The sequence below is a fragment of the Notamacropus eugenii genome, chromosome 5, assembly GCF_028372415.1.
Source record: "Notamacropus eugenii isolate mMacEug1 chromosome 5, mMacEug1.pri_v2, whole genome shotgun sequence".
Lineage (NCBI taxonomy): Eukaryota > Metazoa > Chordata > Mammalia > Diprotodontia > Macropodidae > Notamacropus > Notamacropus eugenii.
The window spans coordinates 89,342,450-89,362,131 of record NC_092876.1 but is presented as its reverse complement, the minus strand read 5'-3'; the positions used below and the strand labels follow the sequence as shown (position 1 = coordinate 89,362,131).

The window sequence follows — 19,682 nt, the reverse complement described above, 5'->3', positions numbered from 1 at the left end:
CATATTTGACAGGACTTCTGCAACTTAAAGTCTCAGAGAATTGCCTGAGGTACTAAGACATTGCATACTTATCCAGGATCACTCAGCCTGTATGTATCAAACCCTGGGACAACTCAGCTGGTCAGGACTTGGAAACCAGCTCACCCCACACTTTCTCTCTCCGAGTGAGTGTAGTTCTTTTATTTTATTAGTGATTCCCATATCATAACACTAGCATTATACCCCATTCTGTCCTGACCTAACTCTATTTTTGGAACAAAAATTTTAAAGGACAGAAAAAAATATTTCAGCAAAAGAAACAAGAGTCACTGGTCTCTCAGACACAAAGCTCTCATCTCTTGTATATCCAGCAGGTGGCGCTGTCTCTTCAGTTGCGGGCAGCAAGGGAAAGTTGTTCGCAGAGAAAAGGTTCAGTTCCCAAGTCCGATGGGGTTCATTAGAGGTCATTTTACCCATTCCCCGCCCCCTCCATCATAACGGATGGCCCCTCCCTAATGCCTTTCCTCTCCTGAGATCCCACAGGAACAAAAACACTTCGACTTAGCCTTCTCAAAAATCCAGTTCAACAAACATTTATTAAATACCTGCCATATGCAAGGGACTTTCGGATGCAAAATGTTCACTCGCCAAAAGGACTGTTTTATGGAGAACTCACACAGGACAAGCGCTCACCTCAGAAGCGATACAAGGACACTCTCAAGGTCTCTCTTCAGAACTTTGGATATGATTGTGCAACATTGGAGACACTGGCACAAGACCACCATTCAGCATGGCGTGCCCACATGAGAAAGGGTAGTGTGCTCTATGAGCGCAGAATTGAGACAGCTCAAAGGAAATGCAGAATGTGCAGATTGAGAGTATCCACCCCAAATGTTTACACAGACTATTTGTGCCCAACCTGTGGCAGAGCATTCCCAGCTCCGATTGGTCTGATCAGCCACAGTCAGACCCACTGAAACTTGACTCTAGCATAGTGATGTCATTTCAGTCCTCTTCAAGCATTAAGGAAACATCTTCAACCCCGATGCAAGGGACTATGTTCTATAACAAAGACATAAATGAAATAGGCCCTGTCCTCAAGGGGTTTGTACAATAGGGGGATGGTTGGTTTACATTCTATTTCTTTTCCAATATAGTCTGCATCCTTCCTGTTTCAAATTCCATGTGAACCATCAAGCAACTCCCAAAGCAGTGACCACAGAGATGGAGGTGATAAACAGTTATATCTAGCATTCTGTGTGTGTCCTAACGATGGCAATGTGGCCTCACCCTGGATATGGTGGGTAATCGTCACTATGATGATAGGCTCCTGACAGGAGATCTCGTGCCATGTGGAAGATGCAAGATTTGCATCCCAGAACTGAAGATTAAAGGGAGCATTGATGATCTAGGGCTGGGGCAGGAGGCTACCCTCAATTCTAACACCACCTGGGCCAACCAGCCTATCTTTGGGGATGAAAGGAGGATTTTTCTACAACCAGACTAACCTTTGAAACCACCATTTTCATTATCTCCTCTTTTAAGAACCTCTGATGGCCCCCAAGGGCCGGCAGAAAAAAAAGTCACAGAATCTGAGACTCAGAGTTGAATAAAACCTCAGAGATCACCTAGTCCAATTTGAATACAAGTAACAATATCATTTATAATATACCTGGAAAATAGTCATCCAGCCTTTTATTAAGGGACTCCAATAAAAGAAAATTCTATTGCTCCCAAGGTTGCAGATTCCAATTTTGACAGCTCAAGTTAATAGGATTTTTCTTCTTAATATCAAACTAAAATATGCTCCTCAGCACTACCCACCGCTCCTAATTCTACTCTCTGGAGAAAGCTGCAGCAGCAGCAGCAGCAAACATTTATTAATAATAATAATAACTAACATTTATACCTTCCCTGTTAACTATAATGGGGAACACCATCCTCCCAATCCCTCAGACTCACAACCTAAATGTCATTCTAGATCTCTCTCTCTCTCTCTCTCTCTCTCTCTCTCTCTCTCTCTCTCTCTCTCTCTCTCTCTCTCCCTCTCTCCGTCTCTCTGTCTCTCTCTCTGTCTCTCTCTCTCTCCCTCTCTCCGTCTCTCTCTCTCTCTCTCTCTCTCTCTCTCTCTCTCTCTCTCTCTCTCTCTCTCTCTCTCTCTCTCTCTCACACACACACACACACACACACACACACACACACGAATTCAATCTCTTGCCAAGGCCTGTCAATTTCACCTTTGAAACCTCTCTCAAATAAGCCTTTCTCTCTTCTAACAATGCCACCATTCTAGCACAGGCCCTTATCACCTCATGCCTGGATTATTACAATAGCCCAAAGGTGGGGTTGGCCCGCCTCAAATTTCTCCCCACTCCAAGCTACCCTCTATTCAGTCACTTTTCCTAAAGCACAGATCTGATGATGCCACCCCTCCTACTCAATACACTCCAGTGGCTTCCTTTTGCCTCCAGAAACAAATACAAAATGCCTGTTTGGTATTCAAAGCCCTATATAACCTAGTTCCCTCCTACTTTTCCACTCTTTTTAACACCTTTCTCCCCACTGCATACTCTTCAATCCAGTGACACTGACCTCCTATCTGTTCCCCCAATAAGACACCATCTCTCAGCTCTGGAAATTCTCTCTGGCTCTCCTTCATGCCTGGAATGCTCTCCCTCCTCTGCTCTAACTACTAACCTAGCTGGCTTCCTTTAAGTTCCAACTAAAATCTCCCCTTCTACAGGAAATCCACCCCCTCCCTTAATTTCAGTGCCTTCCCTCTAATTACTTCCTATTTATCCTGTATAGAACCTGTTTTGTATATATTTGCTTGCCATGTTGCATTTCCCCATTGGATTGTAAGTTCCTTGAGAGCAGGGATTGTTCTTTGCCTCTTTTTGAATCCCCAGCACTTAGTGCCAGCCCTATGAGTCTGGCACATAGTAGATGTTTAACAAATATTTATTGATTGATTAATGTAGTGTTTTTATGTACCAGGCTTTTGACTTTCATCTTACCACTGGATTTTGATGATTCTGGAAGACAAAGTGAGGCTGATAACTTCATAAAACTTTGCCTCACTTTTATCCAATTCATTCAGACATCGCCTCATGATGTCATTGATCCTCTGTGTAAATGAGAGAGAAACAACAGTAACAGTATTATATGACAGGCACTGCTAAGCACTTTACAAATATTATCTCATTTGATCCTTACAACAACCCTGGGAGGCAGCGGCTATTATTATCATCATTTTACATATTAGTAAACTGAGGCAGACAGAGGTTAAGTGACTTGGCAAGGGTCACACAACTAGTTGTTCATTCTTTCTTTTCAAAGAGGATCAATGATATCATGGGGTGATGTGTCTTATTCATGAGTTGGATTTAAATGAAGCAGAGTTACACAGTCATCAGCCTCCCTCCCTCCCTCCCTCCCTCCCTCCCTTCCTCTCTCTCTCTCTCTCTCTCTCTCTCTCTCTCTCTCTCTCTCTCTCTCTCTCTCTCTCTCTCCCTCCCTCTCTCTCTCTCTCTCTCTCTCTCTCTCCCCCCCCCCCTTCCCAAGTCATCCAGTGACAGAACAAAAATCAGCATGACTGGTGATGGCCCAAGATGCAGTGAATGATCTTGGTACCTCTGATGATTAGCTTTCATGACCATTGGAACAAATTGTTCGCATCCATCTATTCCACCAGGCCACATCTTTACCTGCTTGAGGCACACATCCCCCTAATCCAGTGATAGGTTTGAGGCCTCTCAGTCACCTTCAAGATGACTTAGCCCATCTACCTAGACAGTTTTGCCAGGGTGTGGACACCATGCAAGGCTACCGTATCTTGGAGCCACTAGTGAGAATTAGGTGAACGAGGTGGACATCAAAGGTGGATGAACAGCCCTGAAAAGGGCTCTGCAGCCCTCACACCAGAGGTGTTAGATCTCCTGAACAATCCCCCCTCACCCAGACACACACATCCCTTTTGTACTAAGCAATAGATGTACAAAGAAAAGTAAAAAGACCATCCCTATCCTGAAGGAGTTCATAAGCAGATCAAATCTAATTCCTCTTGCATATGACAGACCTTCAACTGTTTGAAGACAAATACTCTACCCTCCCTAATTCTTTTCTCTAGACTAAACTTGTCCCATTCCTTCAACCAATTCACAAATGGCATAATCTCAAGGCCCCTCACCATAAAAGTCACCCTAGTCCATTGGACAATATAAAACTCCAAGTTTTCAAAATCTTCCCTAAAATGTGCTACCCAGAACACAATATTCCAGACATAGTCTCACCAGAGCAGGGGACAACAAAATGATTGTCTCCTTTGTCCTGGGTGTGATGCCTTCTCAGTGTAGTTTATGATTGCATTAGTTTTTGGGGGGCTGCCATGTTTCATTTTCACTCATATAAAGGTGCTTCCTCTTCTCCCTGTTACCCCCTCTCCCCAGACTGGGAGATAGAATTGGAAAAAGAAAAGGAAAAACCTTGTGGTTGGAAAAGCAGGAGGGAGTGTCTCAGGTTATAAGAGAGAAATCTGTACTTCTGACATAAGCCTAAAAGGCTTAGGGTCCCACACTTACACAAAATCACAAAGCCCCAGAGACAATATGGAGTCCTCAACTTCTCAGTCTACAGAGGGATCTCTGTGCTTTCATAATAGCATTCTCCTCCCTCAAACTCACATACCTTTGTGAGAAGAGCATGAGTACCAACTCAGTAGGTCCAGTTTCCCTAGGATTTTGGCCATACACTTCCCCACTCAGCACTACAATGTCTTCATCTAATTTTGACTATCTAAGCCTCTGAAGTCCCTCCCAGAATATTCTGTTCTGTGCTTGGCATCCTGAGTATCTCCTGATGAATATCTGGCCACTGAACCCAAATGGCTCAGGAGGAGAAAGTGAGGCTGGTGACCTTGCGTAGCCCTTCCTCATTCAAATCATCGTCAAGTCGTGTCATCATCTCCCTGATGTCATAATCCTCTTCAAGAATGAAGGACAAACACATTCTGTGCACTCCAATTTAGGATTACCAAATAGTCAGGATTTCATTCACAGGTAAAAGTGATCATTCGCTGCTCAGATTTCTCCCAGCACTTTGTCTGGACATTGCATATTTCTCACTTTTTGTAGCAATAGTCATTTCTGTACTTGTCTTTTAGACTGAAAGCATTTTGAGAATGGTATCTCTGCCTCAGAGCTATCTTTGTATCTCTGGCAAGAACACAAGTCTTGGAACATAACAGGAACAAACAAATATTCTGCTCTTGAATTTCCACAGGCCCCTACTATGTTGTGAGCTCCACAAAGACAGCAATACTATCAGTTTCACTCTGCATCTCCTCCCAGATGTAGAACAGTGTTTTAAATACCAGTAATGCTTAATAAACTTTTCTTGATTATTAAAAGCAGATCCCTTTTCTATAGTTTTTCATTATGTACAAAGCACTTTGACAAACAGCAGCTCAAAGGCCCATCAAGAATAGGTTTCAGGAAGCCCTTCTGTCTCACCTTTCACTGTCCAGTTCCCACCAGGTACTGGATGCCTTCTCTCAGTTAGATGCTCAATCCTCTAACCTTTCTGGTTCCCACATCCCTAAGGTGACGTAGAACTCTGATACACTCCAACCCTTGGACCCAACACTTCTTTCCCAATACTCATTGGTCAGGAGTCATTTGCTTTGTCATTGCTTCCCCAGCATCCAAAATGACTTAACATCTGCACTCCTGAGCAGATGTTAGACCTGAAGTGGAACCCCCTTTATATGTGGTATCTCCCCTAATTCTATTGGGAGCTCCTTGAGAGCAAGAGCTATTGCCTCCATTTTCTATTCCAAATCTCTTGCACTTAGCACAATTAGGCACCTAGTAAGCAATTAATAAATGCTTTTGCATTACATTCCATTATGCTTTCAAGTTGTCAACAAGCATTTATGAAGTACCTACTATGTTCAAGGCACTGTATTAAGTGTTGGAAATGCAAAGAAAGGCAAAAAAAATATTCCTGTTCTTGAAGAACTCAGTCTAATGGGGTAGAAAACATTCAAACAAGCCTATAAATATATATATATATTATATGTATATAATATATAAATTGGAAGTCCTCTCAAAGAGAAAGCATTAAGATTAAGGAAGACTAGAAAAGATGTCCTCTAGAAGGTGAAACTGAAGTTGAGGTTTGAAGGCTGGCAGTGAAGATTGAGATGAAGAGGAGATTTCCTGACATGGCAGGGGATAGTCAGTGAAAAATGCACAGAGATGGGAGACAGAATGTTATATTTGAGGAACAGCAAGGAAGCCAGTGTCACTGGATCATGGAGTGGATTGGAAAAGTAGGAAAGAGGGTTTTGATAGACAAAAAGAGGATTTCCAATGATTCTGGAAATAATAGGGAGTCATTGGAGTTTATTGAATGTAGAGGGGGTGACATGGTTAGACCTGTGGTTTGAGAAACTCAATTTGACATCTGAGTGGAGAATGGACTGGAATTGGGAAAGATTTGAAGCAGGAAGACCAATCAAAAGGTTATTACAGCAGTCCAAGGGTGAGTGATAAGGACCTATAGCATTATGGTGGGGCATTATCAGAGAAGGGAGCATATATATTATCAACAAGATTTGGCAACAGATTGGATATGTGAGGTAAGAGAGAATAAGGAATCAAGGATGGCACCTTGGTTGTTAGTCTGTATGACAAGGATGGTCTACATTAAAGGGTTGTTAGAAAGAGGAAAAGGTTTGGGGAGAAAGATAGTGAGATCAGTTTGGCATATCTGAGATGTCTATGGGAACATCCAGTATGAGATATCAAATAGGCAGTTTAGTATGTCCTTCTAGAGGTAATTCAAAGATTAGGAGAGAGGTTAAGGCTGGTTAAGTAGATCTGAGAATCATCAGCATAGATATGATCATGGAAACCATGGAAGATGATGAAAATGCTAATGGTTCTAAATCAACAGTATAGAGGGAGAAAAGAACCCAGGATAGAGCCGTGTGGGACACCTACAATTAATAGATATAACACACATGAAGATCCAGCAAAAGAAACTGGAGTGGTTGAATATGTAGGAGATGAGCCAGAAGATAGTAGCATCACAGAAAATGATCAAAGGGCGAGTTTCAAGGAGAAGAGAATGATTGACAGTGACAAAGACAGCAGAGAGGTCAGGAAGGAGGAGGACTGAAAAGGTGTCATTAGATTTGGCAATTAGGAGAGCATTAGTAACTTTGGAAAGAGCAGTTTTAATTGAATGATGAAGCTGGTAGCCAAACTGTAGAGAGCTGAAAGAGGAAAGGAAGTAGAAACATTCATTATAGTATGAGTTTAGCTTTTCAGGGAGTTAAAACTTCTCAAGGACTTTAGCCTCAAAAGGGAGTTGTGATGTAGGACAATAGCTAGCAGGGATGTATGGATCAAATAAGAGTTTTTCTGAAATGGAGGCATAATCATTTTTGTAAGCAGTAGGGAGGCAGCCAGTACATAGGGGAAGATTGAAGATAAGAGAGTGTGTGGATGATGGAAGGGACAATCTGCCAGAGAAGATGGAATGGAATGGGATCACTTGTCCATGTAGAGCAGAAGGGGGAACCTGTAGCCTCGAGGCCACATGGATTCAATCAAAGGACCATACTTGAGGACTTAGATGTGGCCTCGAAGCTGCAGGTTCCCCCCTTCTGATGCAGAGTAATCTGCCTTGGCAAGGATGGTCTTATGGTGTGAGAAGAATGACAACAGAGCTATCCCCCCTTGGGGAAGAAACTGACTGATGTGAGGTGAAGAAGAGGGGAAAACAGGGAGCCCTCAGCAAATGGTCTGAATTTTTTCAGTGAAATATAAGGCAAGATTCTCAGTTGAGGGTGTAGATGGAAAAAGAGTTATGGGATGTTTGAAGAGACTTAGAAAAACTTCTGTGGTGAGATGGCAAATCAATTAGGGAGACAGAAAACTACAGCCTTGCTGCAGTGAGGGCCCAGTTGTAGTGGATAGAACCAGCATTGATTCGTGAATTTCTCCAGCTTCAGTGAGCAGCTTGTGAGAAAGAGCAAGGCCAACAGAAGACAGAAGTAATCAGAGGCTGAGCTTTAGCACAGCAAGATTGATGATAGGATTAGGGAGATAGGGGCTCAGAAAGAGAAGGGACTCAAGAGAAAAGAGTCAGGAGAAAAGAACAATATAGAGTTAAACTGGTGACCATGAGGTCAAGATAGTGAAGAGTTTAACAAGTACAGAGTTGATAATCTGGGGAAGAATTAAGATTTTGGTGAGGATTAAGGACTGAGTTTGGAATTGCAAGGTAAAGGGAGAGGTGGGATGACAACAGACTTTAGATAAAGGAATTTCAGTGTTCATGAATGTGGAAGTGGTTCATTTATGAGTGATGGCAAGATGAACTATCTCAGTGTAACTGAGATGGGGAAGAGGAAGTAGGTCATGGGGAATGAGTGATTAAACTGGGAAGTTGAGGTTTTTGAGGGAATATCAATATATATGCTGAAATCCTAGTAAGAAGGCAAGAGCTGGGAAGGAGAGAAAAACTGAGGCAGGCACTGAACTCATTGAGGAAAGAAGGGGAGTGTCCTTGAAGTCAATAGACAATAGCTACCAGGATTTTAATCGGGTGGTAAATAGGGTTTGAATGAGTCCCATAGGAGAGCTTACTGAGGGATGGTACTAGAGGGAGAGCTTGAAAATGGCATTTAGGAGTAAGCAACATTCCAAATCCCCAACTTCAACCAGCAAATGGGGGGGGGGGGGGGGGGAGAAATGAATGAAAGTGCCACAAATGCTGGAAAGAGTGAACAATGAGACTGTCATCATAGGGAACCAGATTTCAGTGAGAGCCTGAGAGAGAAAATGGAAAGAATAGGAAAGGGGATTTAAGATGAAAGCAATTTTGTTGCCTATGGAACAAGCATTCCAGAGAGCACACGAAAAGTAATGGAAAGCTTTAGAGAGGGAAACTGGGAAGGGAAGAGGTTGGGTGGAATGGAAATAAGGAAACAGGCAATGGGGGACAGGGAGTTCAGAATCACTGGGATGTGGAGGGTATGAGTGGGTCCAAACTTATTAATCATTTAATAATGAGTTCAGGTAGGTTATCAAAATCCCTAGGAGTTTGACCTCAAGGTAGATTCCTCTTAGGGTGTTAGCTCAAGGATAGGGACCTGTAGGGAAGTAGATGATATTTCTCACCTTTCCCTGGAGGCAGGCTAGACCAAGTAAAGAAGGAAACACGATAGAATAGTGTCTCTTGCTGTCACTCGGGCCTGTAGCTGATGAGACAGAATATAATGGAATGGTGTCTCTGTCTCTCCCCTGAAGCCCTCACAACATCCCTCTGAAGGAGGTGCATGTATTATTTATTTTCCTCCTTTACAGATGAGGAAACTGAGGCTCAGAGAGGTTATATCATTTGCCACAGGTTAAGTGGAAGTTAGATGGCATAGTGCATAGAGTGCTGGACTTGGGAGTCAGAAAACCTCCATTTAAATCCTGCCTCAGACACACTAGTTGTGTGACTCTGGGCAAGTCATTTGTCTGCCTGTTTCCTCATCCATAAAATGGAATAGTAACACCACTCAACTCTCAGGGTCGTTTTAAGGCTTAAATGAGTAAATGTATTTGTCATGCTTTGTAAACTTTAAAGTGTTATATAAATGCTAGCTGTTATCATCATCAAAGACCACAAAGCTAATAAGCATTAAGCACTCGGAGTTGAAGCCAGGTCTCCTTTCTTGTACCAAAGAGCTGTTTTTGTGTAATCTCAAGGTTGGAAGGGACCTCAGAGGCCATTTATTCTAGCCTGAACCAGTATTCCCTAAGACAGCTAAAATAAGTCAATAGACATTTATTCCTTCCCCTGCTGCTTGAAGACCTCCCATGATGGGGAAAATTCATTACCTCCAAGTCCATACAGCTCAATCTGCTCGGGGCAGTGGGAAATTTTGTAATGTGTTTTCTTTTTTATCCGCCTTCCTACACTTGATCCCTGTTGAATGTAAGGACTATTTCCTTCTTGTCTTTGTTCCTCCAACTCTTCTGCACCCCCTACCCCTCACTCTAGCCCAGTAAGTGTCTGTCTACCGGCAAACAGTAGATACTGATAATGTTTGTGGAACTGTGGAACTGTGAGTGATCTCCTGGACCAGGCCCAACACAACTAATCCCTCTTCCACGTGACAGTCATTAAATTCCTGAAGAAAGGAGGCAGGGAGGGAGGGACCGAGCATTTATGAAGTGCCTGGTATGTATCCGGCCCAGTACTAAGCGCTTTGTAAATATCTCCTTTCATCATTTTAATCCATCCTAAGTCTCCTCTGCTGCGGAGCGAGCCAGGGAACCACAGGGCAGGCTCGAGGTATTCTCCGCAGCATCAAAAACATCTGGAAAGTGGCGCTGTCCTCGCAGTACCACTCTAGGGGCGGGGTCAGCCAAGTGGGGTTGGAGTGAGGGCAAGGATCGAGAGCGAAGGCCGAGGCAAAAACGCAGCGAGCGTGCGGCCAGAGCCGCTTCCAACTGCAGTTACCCTGCCAACAGTGGCGTGAGCCTGGCACACGTTCTCCCTTCTCGGTTACCATGGACACGACACCCCCATCTGCAGCCCCGCTTCGGTTTCCCGCCCCCGTCGCAGCGACTCCCGGGGCCCTGCGGCTCTGGTTTCTATGGCAACTCCGGAGCCCAAGTCTAGGGCTTTATTCACCTTCCTGGTCATCCCAGGACATAGTGTATCTCCTTCTCCCACTTCTCCCCACTCCCCAGACAGGGTCTGGGTCCTCTGGGGCACTTTGGCGGCCTGGGTACAGTTCCTGGCTTCCTCACCGAAACCAGGGACTAGGTCCATCCTTCCTCCAGAGAGCTGAATCTGCTCTAGGTTCTCTGATATGGCCTGTGCCTCCTTCTCCTAAGAGGAGGGGAAGAAACAGTCACCCTCGACAGTCACTGATCTCAACTGCCCCTCCCTCCTGGAAACATGTCAGCTCCACATAGCCAATACCAGCTCCCTGAACCCTGCAGTCTGGGCTCATCACTGAAATAATAGCAGCATGGAGCATATAGAGGCTGAGGTTGAGGAGAGGATCTCTCCGACAACTGAGATTAACTCCAAATCTGAGCAGAAATCACGAACCCTAAATCCACTGGAGTTCCTAAAATGAACCAAGAATCTCAGTCTTGCCTCCCAGGGCACCCCAAAGTTAGACATAAAACCCAATTAGTTCTTCCCTCCCCCCTGGGCTCCAGAAACAGAACCCAGAAGTCCTACCTCCTAGACCTGGTGCCTGGCAACAGCTCTATGACCTCAGGCCCAGGGTCTGAAGGAGAGGCTTGCAGGCCCAGCTCCCCTGCCCTCTGGGGGCTGCCCTCACTGATCATGGCAGCCAGCACCCCCCAGCCTTTGTCACTCTTTGAGGCTGACTCCACCTGGGCCCTCATCAAAGACAAGGTGGGGGAACTGAGCCAGTGAAAGGGGCTGGATCTTGGACAGCTGTGGGAGGGACAGGTTGAGGGATGATGCCCCTTAGCTCTGACCCTTGCCCAACTGCTCCACAGGTCATCGAGGAGCGCTTTGGACCCAATGTGGTAGCTGTTCCTTTCCTGGCAGATGCAGCATGCTATGATCTACTCGGAGTGCTGGTGAAGCAAAAATCAAAGCCACCTCCATGGCTCATCCGTGCCCGCCTAGGCCTACCCTTGACCCTGGGGCTAGGTCTGCCACGCCGGAGTCGGCGGGCTCTGCTACCTGTGGGACCACTGCCAGGGTTGCTGGAGCGTACAGGACCTGAAGGTGCCTTTGCCCACTGTACAAGGGAGTACTCACCCAAGGGCAGGGCTGAGGTAGGCTATGAGGAAACAAGACTGGTAGATGGGCAGCCCTGCCACATCACCCTGCAGCTGGGGGGCTTGCGAAAACGTGTGGCCTTTCTACTACTCCCACCAGGTCAAGTGGGCCTCCAGCCAGCCCTGCCCTGGCTCCGTGGTACCCACAGCATCTATGTCATCTACCAGGTCTTCTCCTGCTCCTGGCTGCAGCTGGCCCTGGCACCCACAGCTTGTGAGCCCCGCCAGCTGCGCCTTCAGTACCCCTTGCCAGTGGCCTTTTCTTGCCTCAAATTTGCACTTCAGCCCAAAGGCATGCTGGGACCACAGAGGCCCATGACTGGGAACAAACTGCCTAGGGAAGCCAGCTGGGCCCGGCCAGGTCCAGAGTCCACAGTGAACTCAGTGCTGACCCCATCCCTGTCCTCAACCCTACCCAATACCCTTCCTGATACTGATGCCCCACCCTCTCAACAGTCACCCACACCACCCAGCCAGGGTCCTCCAGAAGGACGGACAACCAGGTTCTCCTATAAGGGTCGCAACCCCTTTCGAAGGGGGCCAAACACGCTGTCGGGTACCGGGAAAAAAAAAGGTACCAAGGAGTCAGGTCACAAGGCCTTACGGGATAGGGTTGGGGCTTGGGACTGGGGCAACAACTAACTAGAGTATGGGATATGAATCCGTAGAGGCCAGGAGAGAGTCGAGGGCATAAGATACTGAGATTGTATGGGACCTCAAATCGTTGGGGACGGGACAAAGAAGTCAGGGTGTGAATGGAGCCCAGGACCTTAAGAATTGAGTCCCTGGAACCTTGAGGAACAGGACTAGAGTATGAGGCCTAAGTTGGGAGGGAGAGAACTTTGGGGGAACATGTATAGCAGGTGGCCAGAGGAACATTAAGTACAGAATCTAAAAGACGGATAGGGCTACAATGTAAGGTTCAAGGCATGAGGTCATCAGGGGGAGGGAATAAGGGAATAAGCATTTTATTGAGCAACTACTATGTGCCAGGCACTGTGCCAAGCACTTTACAAATATTATCTTATTTGAATAGGGCACATAGATTGGGCAAGAGGACCCAGTATGGGTCCTGAGGGATCACAGGTCAGGGGAGCTGTGACAGTATTTCCCCCCCCACCCCAACAGAGAACTGGCTCTTCAGCCCCCGAAACCCCTCATCAGGGAACCAGGGCGGGGGCCCAGGGGACCCGGACCGGCACTCCATGTCCCTGCCTCTGCTGCAGGGTCTATCAGCGGAATTCGACAGTGATGACTAAGGGGGAGGGGGAGGCAGGAGGAGAGGGGCTCAGCCCCAAGGGCTTGGTGCAAGGAGCCTAGTCCCCAATAAATACCAGCTGCTACTCCCCAAAACCACCCCAGATCAATACTGCCTCTTCCTTCTGGTGCTGGGTGGGTAGGCCAGAGCCCCAGGAAGCCCAGGGTCTAGCTCTAATTAATTCTTTAAAGTCTGACATCTCAGGTTAGGGGCCTGGGAGAAGAAATGAGGCTGCCCACTCCTAAGCACTTCATGTCCATGCAACCCCACCCACCCATTCATGAGCCTTGGGAAGCACAAAGGAGGCATCAGAACTGCTTAGACATTTCCCTTTTATACATATTGCAACAAGTTCTCCATAAAACATTCATCTCAAATAAATTAAAAAGTTATCTTTCTGCCTCCTTGGCATCTAAAAATGGAGCCCACCTCATATCCAGCCCCCCTCCCTGGGCTCCTGATTGTCCAATGGGTAAGGGGGATAGAGAAGAAAGGACTAGGGTTCAGGGTTGGGCCTGGCAGGGGTCCTGGGCCCTTCTTCAAAGGCCTCCAGCAGAAAGGGAGAGGTGACTGCATGGGCCTGGGAAATGGCTGCCAGCTCCTTGAGGAACTCGGGGAAGACCACCGCACAATAGACAGCATTCTTGATGCGCAAAGCCTCACCCTGACGCTCAGCAGGGCTACTCCGGAGGGGTAAGGGTGAGGTCCCCAAGGCTGAATGGGAACCCAAACTTCCACCAAGGCCCAGAGCCGGACCAGGGCCTTCACGACCCAGTTGTGGAACTACTTGGGCTGCCTGCCGGGATCGTGTTGGGCTGTGTGCGTGACGAAGGAGCAGCTCTCCCAAGGATGGCTTCCGGGCCTTCACTAGAAAGCAGGAGAAATGACAGAAGGGATTATGGAGGGGCCAAGGTTGAGCTAGAGGTCATAGTCCCACACATACACTCTCAGGGAATGTCACACTTAGGACACATCCAGAAGCTGGACTCCCATCTATTCCCAAAGATAGAAGAGACTGGAAGGGGAATAGGAATATGAGGAATGTAGGTGGAGGTAAAGTGCTTTCCTGGGACTAGGTCCACTTTTTACTTTTCTTTATTGCAATTCCAACAGATTAACCTCAACCTTCCCTTCCTCAACCCAATCTTTCACAAATACTGTTGCCCTCAAGGCCAATAGATGAGGAAAGAGGTAGACAGCTCTTTGCTCTCCATTAACCCTCCAGTGTACTGTCCCATTATAAGCACTCAATTTTTCTGCAAGTCACATCGTCAGTCATATCTGCTAAGCCAATATCCATTCCTGCCCCTGAATCAAACCTACATCTACTTTCTCTAATCAGTAAGTGGATCACTGACAGGAGATCCCTCAATGCTTCTCCTCATCTTTAGTTATCTATTTTCTACCCCAACATTCTCATCCTTCCTTCCTGCTCCTACTTTGCAAAGGCTCACCTGTCCACCTATGGACTGCAAGATCTCTCATTGCCTCCTCCATGACATTGCCCCCTTACAAAAACCACCATATATCAGTCACTCTTAAAGCCTCAAAGATATCTTTGAATTCCAGGGTTGCTGAATCCTATCACTTCTCTCCATCTCCCTCCAGCATAGTGCAGTGTAAAGAGTACTTGTTTGGAGTCAGAGGTCTTGGGTTCAAATTCTAGCTCTGACACAACCTATGTATCCATGGCCAAATCACTTAACCTCTCTGGTCTCATTTCCTCATCTATAAAAAAGAGAGGGAGGGGGTTGGACTAGATCACCTCTAACAGTCCCTTCCAGTTCTAAAACCTTGCTCTTATGCCTCCCTTTCACTTCTGTAACTCAAGCCCTCATTATCTCACCCCTGAACTATGTCTGCATCCTCTTGGTTCACCTGCCTACCTCCCAATCTCTCCCCTCCAGTCTAGTCTGTACACATGGCCAACAGGGATTAGTCTTTCTAAACACAGCTTGAGTATGTTTATCACTAATCTGGTTCTCAAAAATCTTCAATGACTCTCCATAAACTAGGATAAAGGCTCAACTATCCACCCACACCCCAATTATCCCTGGCCACCTACTCTAAGTGGGTCCCTGGGCCCAAGGTCTCCCAGTGCATCCTGGGTCATCTCCAGTCATCCTGATGAATATCTGGTCACTGGATTCACATGACTCTGGAGGAGAATTAAGGCTGATGACCTGCACAGCCCTCCCTCACTCAAAACAAAGGCACGTGCAAGTCATGTCATCATTTCTCTGATGGCATGGTCTTCTTTGGCAACGAAGGACGAACACAAACCTTTCCATATCTCTAAGTCCTACCCCGTTCTTTAAGGTCCAGATCTAATCTCATCCACTCCCTAAAGCCTTCTCTGTCCACCAGAGCCAGAAAAGACCTCTCCTTCCTCTAAATTCAAATAGCTCAAGTTGTCTGTAGCAAGTACTACAAAGTGATCAGACACTGCCTGCTGGTATTTTTGTCTATGTGAATATTAGCTCCATGAGGATAGCCAACACCATTTTCTAATTCTATGCATCCTCAGAGCATATAACAGAGCTTCACACTCAGCAGTCCTCAACAAATATTGAAATGACTGATGTGACTCTGGGCTCACTAAACCTCTGTTGCTTCAGTCTCCTCATCTGTAAAAAGAGGGGATAATGATAATATCTATATCCTAGAGTTAAGGATCAGATGAGATCATTGTAAAGCACGTAGCACTCCCACATAGTAGGTGCTATATAAATGCTAGCTATTTTCATTATTATTATCGTTTAGAAGTTGTAGTCCTCAACATGTGGATTGGAGGGACTAGGAGTTTAAGACATGACCAAGTAAGGTAGAGATGCTGGGAAGATGGAGGACTAACCCAAGGGGTCACTGGGATTAGAGATTCTAGACAGGACTTCACTAACAGACACAGAAGGATTAGAGGAAGGGCTAGGAGGAATTAAGAAGGGCATAGGGCCTGGAGTGTAACATCTTAGGAGGTATGGATTGGATGTTTGAGGACAATAAGGAAATCAAAAGGATTGGAGAGTTGGAGGAGGAAGGGTGCAGACTCTACCCAGGTGTCAGAATAGCTTGGATTTCATCAAGGGAAAGGTGGAGGTGGGGAGTGAGAAGCCTCCCAGAAGGGATGAGAGATTGAATCAGAGGTCTTACTAAGGAATTCAAAAGGATTAAGGGAAAAGGACCTCACCAAGGGTATCTGGGCGTCGTGGGACAGCTCCAGTCCCAGGACCCTCAGCCCAGTCCAGCTTGCCCCGGGCAATGAGGTACTTCTTGGCTTTGGAGAGTAATGCTGGAAAGTCCTCCTGGGAGGCTGCAAAGTTCTCAATCTTGTTCTTCACTGAGCCCAGCACCTGTAGAGCAGAACTTAGTGATAATTTTTGCACATGCCAGGCTGGTCCCAGACCCCAAAGGCTAGGCTCATCAAATTCCTCAATTCCTGCTCCACAGCCTACAACTGACATATGTTCTTAACTCTGAATTCTTTGGATGAGCCCAGACCCACACCCTTACCCCCATTTTTCCTCTCGACACAATACACATGAATATTTATCCACAGTACACAGCCCTCTCCTAACAGCCCTCTTCCACCACCCTAGATTTCTCTTTCTCATGAACACCTATGAGGAAACTCAACTCTCAGCAAAGTAAAGTGCTCAACAGCACACAGTCAGTTAAAAGATAGAACCAAGACTTGAATGTGGGTCTCCTGACTCTTGAGTCTCCCACCCTTCCTAAGAAGGACTCTCCTCTCTTACCTGAAGAAGGGACTTGACACTGGGCTGGAAGACCATGTTGGTGTTGAGCAGGAAGGAACGAAGCAAGGGCTGGGGATAACAGGCCAATTGGGCCACGAGCCCCGTCAGCAAGAAGTTTACATAAAGTGAATTCTGCAGCATATTCTCCAGTTTGGCAAAGAGCACAGCCATGAAGGGGCCTGGGAACATGGTACACAAGGCTTGCACACACTTCTCAAAACGATATGGCTCATATTTCTAACATATGAGACAAAGGACACACATAAGTTTCAGAGAACTCATATTTATCCATACCTCTCCTTTCCCTTAATGATATCTTGTGTCCTCTGCTGTGTAAGTTTACTAGAACTATGTATTACTGAGGGCAATGATTGGTTTACAGTATACTACAGGGGAGCAGAATAACTCTACTATTAGTGAAATGTGAAAGTTGTCTTTAAGTATATATTAAGGGATGTCATGTGGAAAAAGGAGTTAACTTGTTCTGTGCGGCTCCTTAGGATAAAACTAGGAGGAATAAGTAGAAGTTCTAAAGGCAGATTTCCACTCAATGTAAAGAAAAACTTCCCAAACAATTAGAACTGACCAGAAATAAAATAGGGAAGTCTAAGAAACTGCACACACACACACACACACACACACACACACACACACACACACACACAGTGGCTGCACACTACTTATTAGAGATGCTAATGAGAAGATTCCTGTACAGAAATAAGTAACGAAGTCATGGCAGCATGGTAGGAAAGGTACTCTATTTGTAGTCTTAAAAACCTGGGTGAGAATCTTAACTCTGCTACTTTAGCACCTGAGTGATTTTGGCCAAAGATCTTAAACACTCAGCCTCAAGTTATGCCTTCTATAAAAAAGAGGTAGCTGGACTGCACCATAAGCTCCTTGAGAACAGGGATTGCTTCAGTCATTTTATTTGTATCCTCAATACCTAGCAGCATCTGGAAAATAACAGGCATGAAAGACTTGTTGACTGGCTGAATGATTTATCAGTCAGGTCTCTACAAACTCTAAATTCTATGCTCCTTTCCAACTGATTCTGTGATATGGGTAATCAGAGAATTGCAGTTGGATCTTAGAGATCATCTAGTCCAATCCCTTTTTATAGATGAGGAAATTGTGCCAACAGAGGCCAAATGATTTCCCCAAGATCAAACAAGAAATAAGTGGCAGAACTGGACACATACCCAGGTCTTCTGATTCCCAACTCAATCTTTTTTCCACTGTACCAAGCAGGGACATTAGACACAAGAAACTGTAGCATCCTCTATATCTAGCTCAAGCACATCTTGGGGTAAGATTCCAAGACTCTTTAACTCAGCATTTCTGAGCTCTAGGAGTCGGCTGCATTCTACTCTCTTTCCTAAAGTGCTAGTGATATCATTTTGAGAAACCTTGTCTCTAACTCTGGGGGCAAAGCAGGCATCCATGCCAAGATGAGGCAAATCCAAAGGAATTAGAAAATTCTGGCAGCCTAAGCATCCAGGTGGCAGAAGGAGAGGAGAAAGGGCCTCTACCCAAGCATCTATGAAGAACTAGCTTATAAAAGCTGAGTGAGGCAATAGATAAAGTGGGATAGAATCTGGCCAATCAGTCCTCTTCCTGACTTGGCTACCAAATCTTTATAGTGGGAATCATTGTTTAGCTTCAGATATGTCAATCAGCTTTCCCAATAGAGAAGAGTCAGAAGACCCAAAGGTCCCAGTTAAGTCCTCAATTCAGCTCAAGGTGTTAATCAGGGCACAGAACAGAAAACAAAGAGAGTTAACAAAGGAAAGTCAAAGTAATCAAAGAACCAAATAAAGCCAGCTCTTGGTTTCACATCAGAAAGGAGAAAAGAAATTAATTCCTTTAGGAAAGGAAGTAATATGATATAAGGACTCAAGAAACCCAGATTAAAGTTCTGACTCTGCCACTTATTAGCTGTGTGGTCTTAAGCACTGGGTCTCACTAAACATCAAGTAAGTTTCCTTATTTGTAAAATGAAGGGGATAGGAAAGAGAAGTCAAAGAAAAAGAGTAAAGACCTGATAGGCCATACCTGAAGGATCACTGATCAGAATGAGAGATCTTAGATCATCTCTAAGTTCCCTTTCAGTCTAAGTACTCTTGAATCTTACCACCAAATGAGTGGCAAGAAAGTTAAGGTGAGAATTACAGGACACATCATGGCCACTCAGGAAACCAGACCAAGATGCCAACACTTGTTACTCTAGACAAGGAACTATGAGTGAGACTGGACTACTAAGTGTGATTACACAAGACCAATCAGGACAGAAGAAACAGGATGTGCTAAGGAAATTACAAGATCTAGACTCAGGCCAAGGAGATATCAAAAGAGAATAGCATTTCCTGTGGCCAAGAATCAGAAAAATTTGCAGCTGAAGGAGATGACTACAAAGTAAGATCAGGGCAGACTAAAGCCAAGAAAGGAATGTTCAAGGTCATGCACAGAAAAGTACCTTTGTTCTTTCTCCTGAGGACTCCCAAAAAGACATAGTGTAGGCTGCAGAATAAATGAGCTGTTCTAAAGCCTAAGGAAAATAAATGCCTGACTCACAAAAAACAAAGAAGAGGTAAGGAAATGCTCATTTGAGCCACCTCTATCCAGAATTAAGAATCCAAGACCAACCAAAATTCGAACAATGAGGGAAACAATTTGGAGTCCAGTGAAAACCAGAATTGTAACTAAAGCAGGAGAGCAAAGAAGGGAGAGAAGAAAGAAACCTAAAAAAGACCAGAGAGGCCTTTCCTCTTTATACCCAGAATTAATAACAGGTCAATCTCCAATTCCACACTAGCCAAAGTAGCCTTTTTCCAGAATATATTTCTTATTTCCCCC

General features: G+C 45.4%; 2 protein-coding genes across 8 annotated transcripts in view; one reads left to right on the top strand and one right to left on the bottom strand.

Moving 5' to 3' along the window:
* The first annotated feature begins 10,675 nt into the window (after positions 1 to 10,675).
* Positions 10,676 to 13,283, top strand: C5H11orf42 (chromosome 5 C11orf42 homolog). Of its 2 annotated transcripts, none has more exons than XM_072610168.1 (3): positions 10,676 to 11,418; positions 11,526 to 12,387; positions 12,850 to 13,283. In XM_072610168.1, the coding sequence occupies exons 1-3, from the start codon at positions 11,128 to 11,130 to the stop codon at positions 13,131 to 13,133; spliced, it is 1,437 nt and encodes a 478-aa protein (XP_072466269.1). In that variant the 5' UTR covers positions 10,676 to 11,127; the 3' UTR covers positions 13,134 to 13,283. The 2 variants fall into 2 exon arrangements, with proteins under 2 accessions (XP_072466269.1, XP_072466270.1); XM_072610169.1 differs by having other exon boundaries at positions 10,685 to 11,418; positions 12,942 to 13,283.
* Positions 13,284 to 13,386: 103 nt separating this feature from the next.
* FHIP1B (FHF complex subunit HOOK interacting protein 1B) overlaps positions 13,387 to 19,682 on the bottom strand; it is a 22,186-nt gene continuing 15,890 nt past the window's right edge. For all 6 annotated transcript variants that reach the window (XM_072610150.1, XM_072610151.1, XM_072610152.1 and 3 more), the window contains 3 exons: positions 16,827 to 17,005; positions 16,259 to 16,421; positions 13,387 to 13,938 (listed from right to left, as the gene is read on the bottom strand). In XM_072610150.1, coding sequence (XP_072466251.1) covers positions 13,568 to 13,938; positions 16,259 to 16,421; positions 16,827 to 17,005 — 713 coding nt within the window. In that variant the 3' untranslated portion in view covers positions 13,387 to 13,567. The remainder of the gene's footprint in view (positions 13,939 to 16,258; positions 16,422 to 16,826; positions 17,006 to 19,682) is intronic.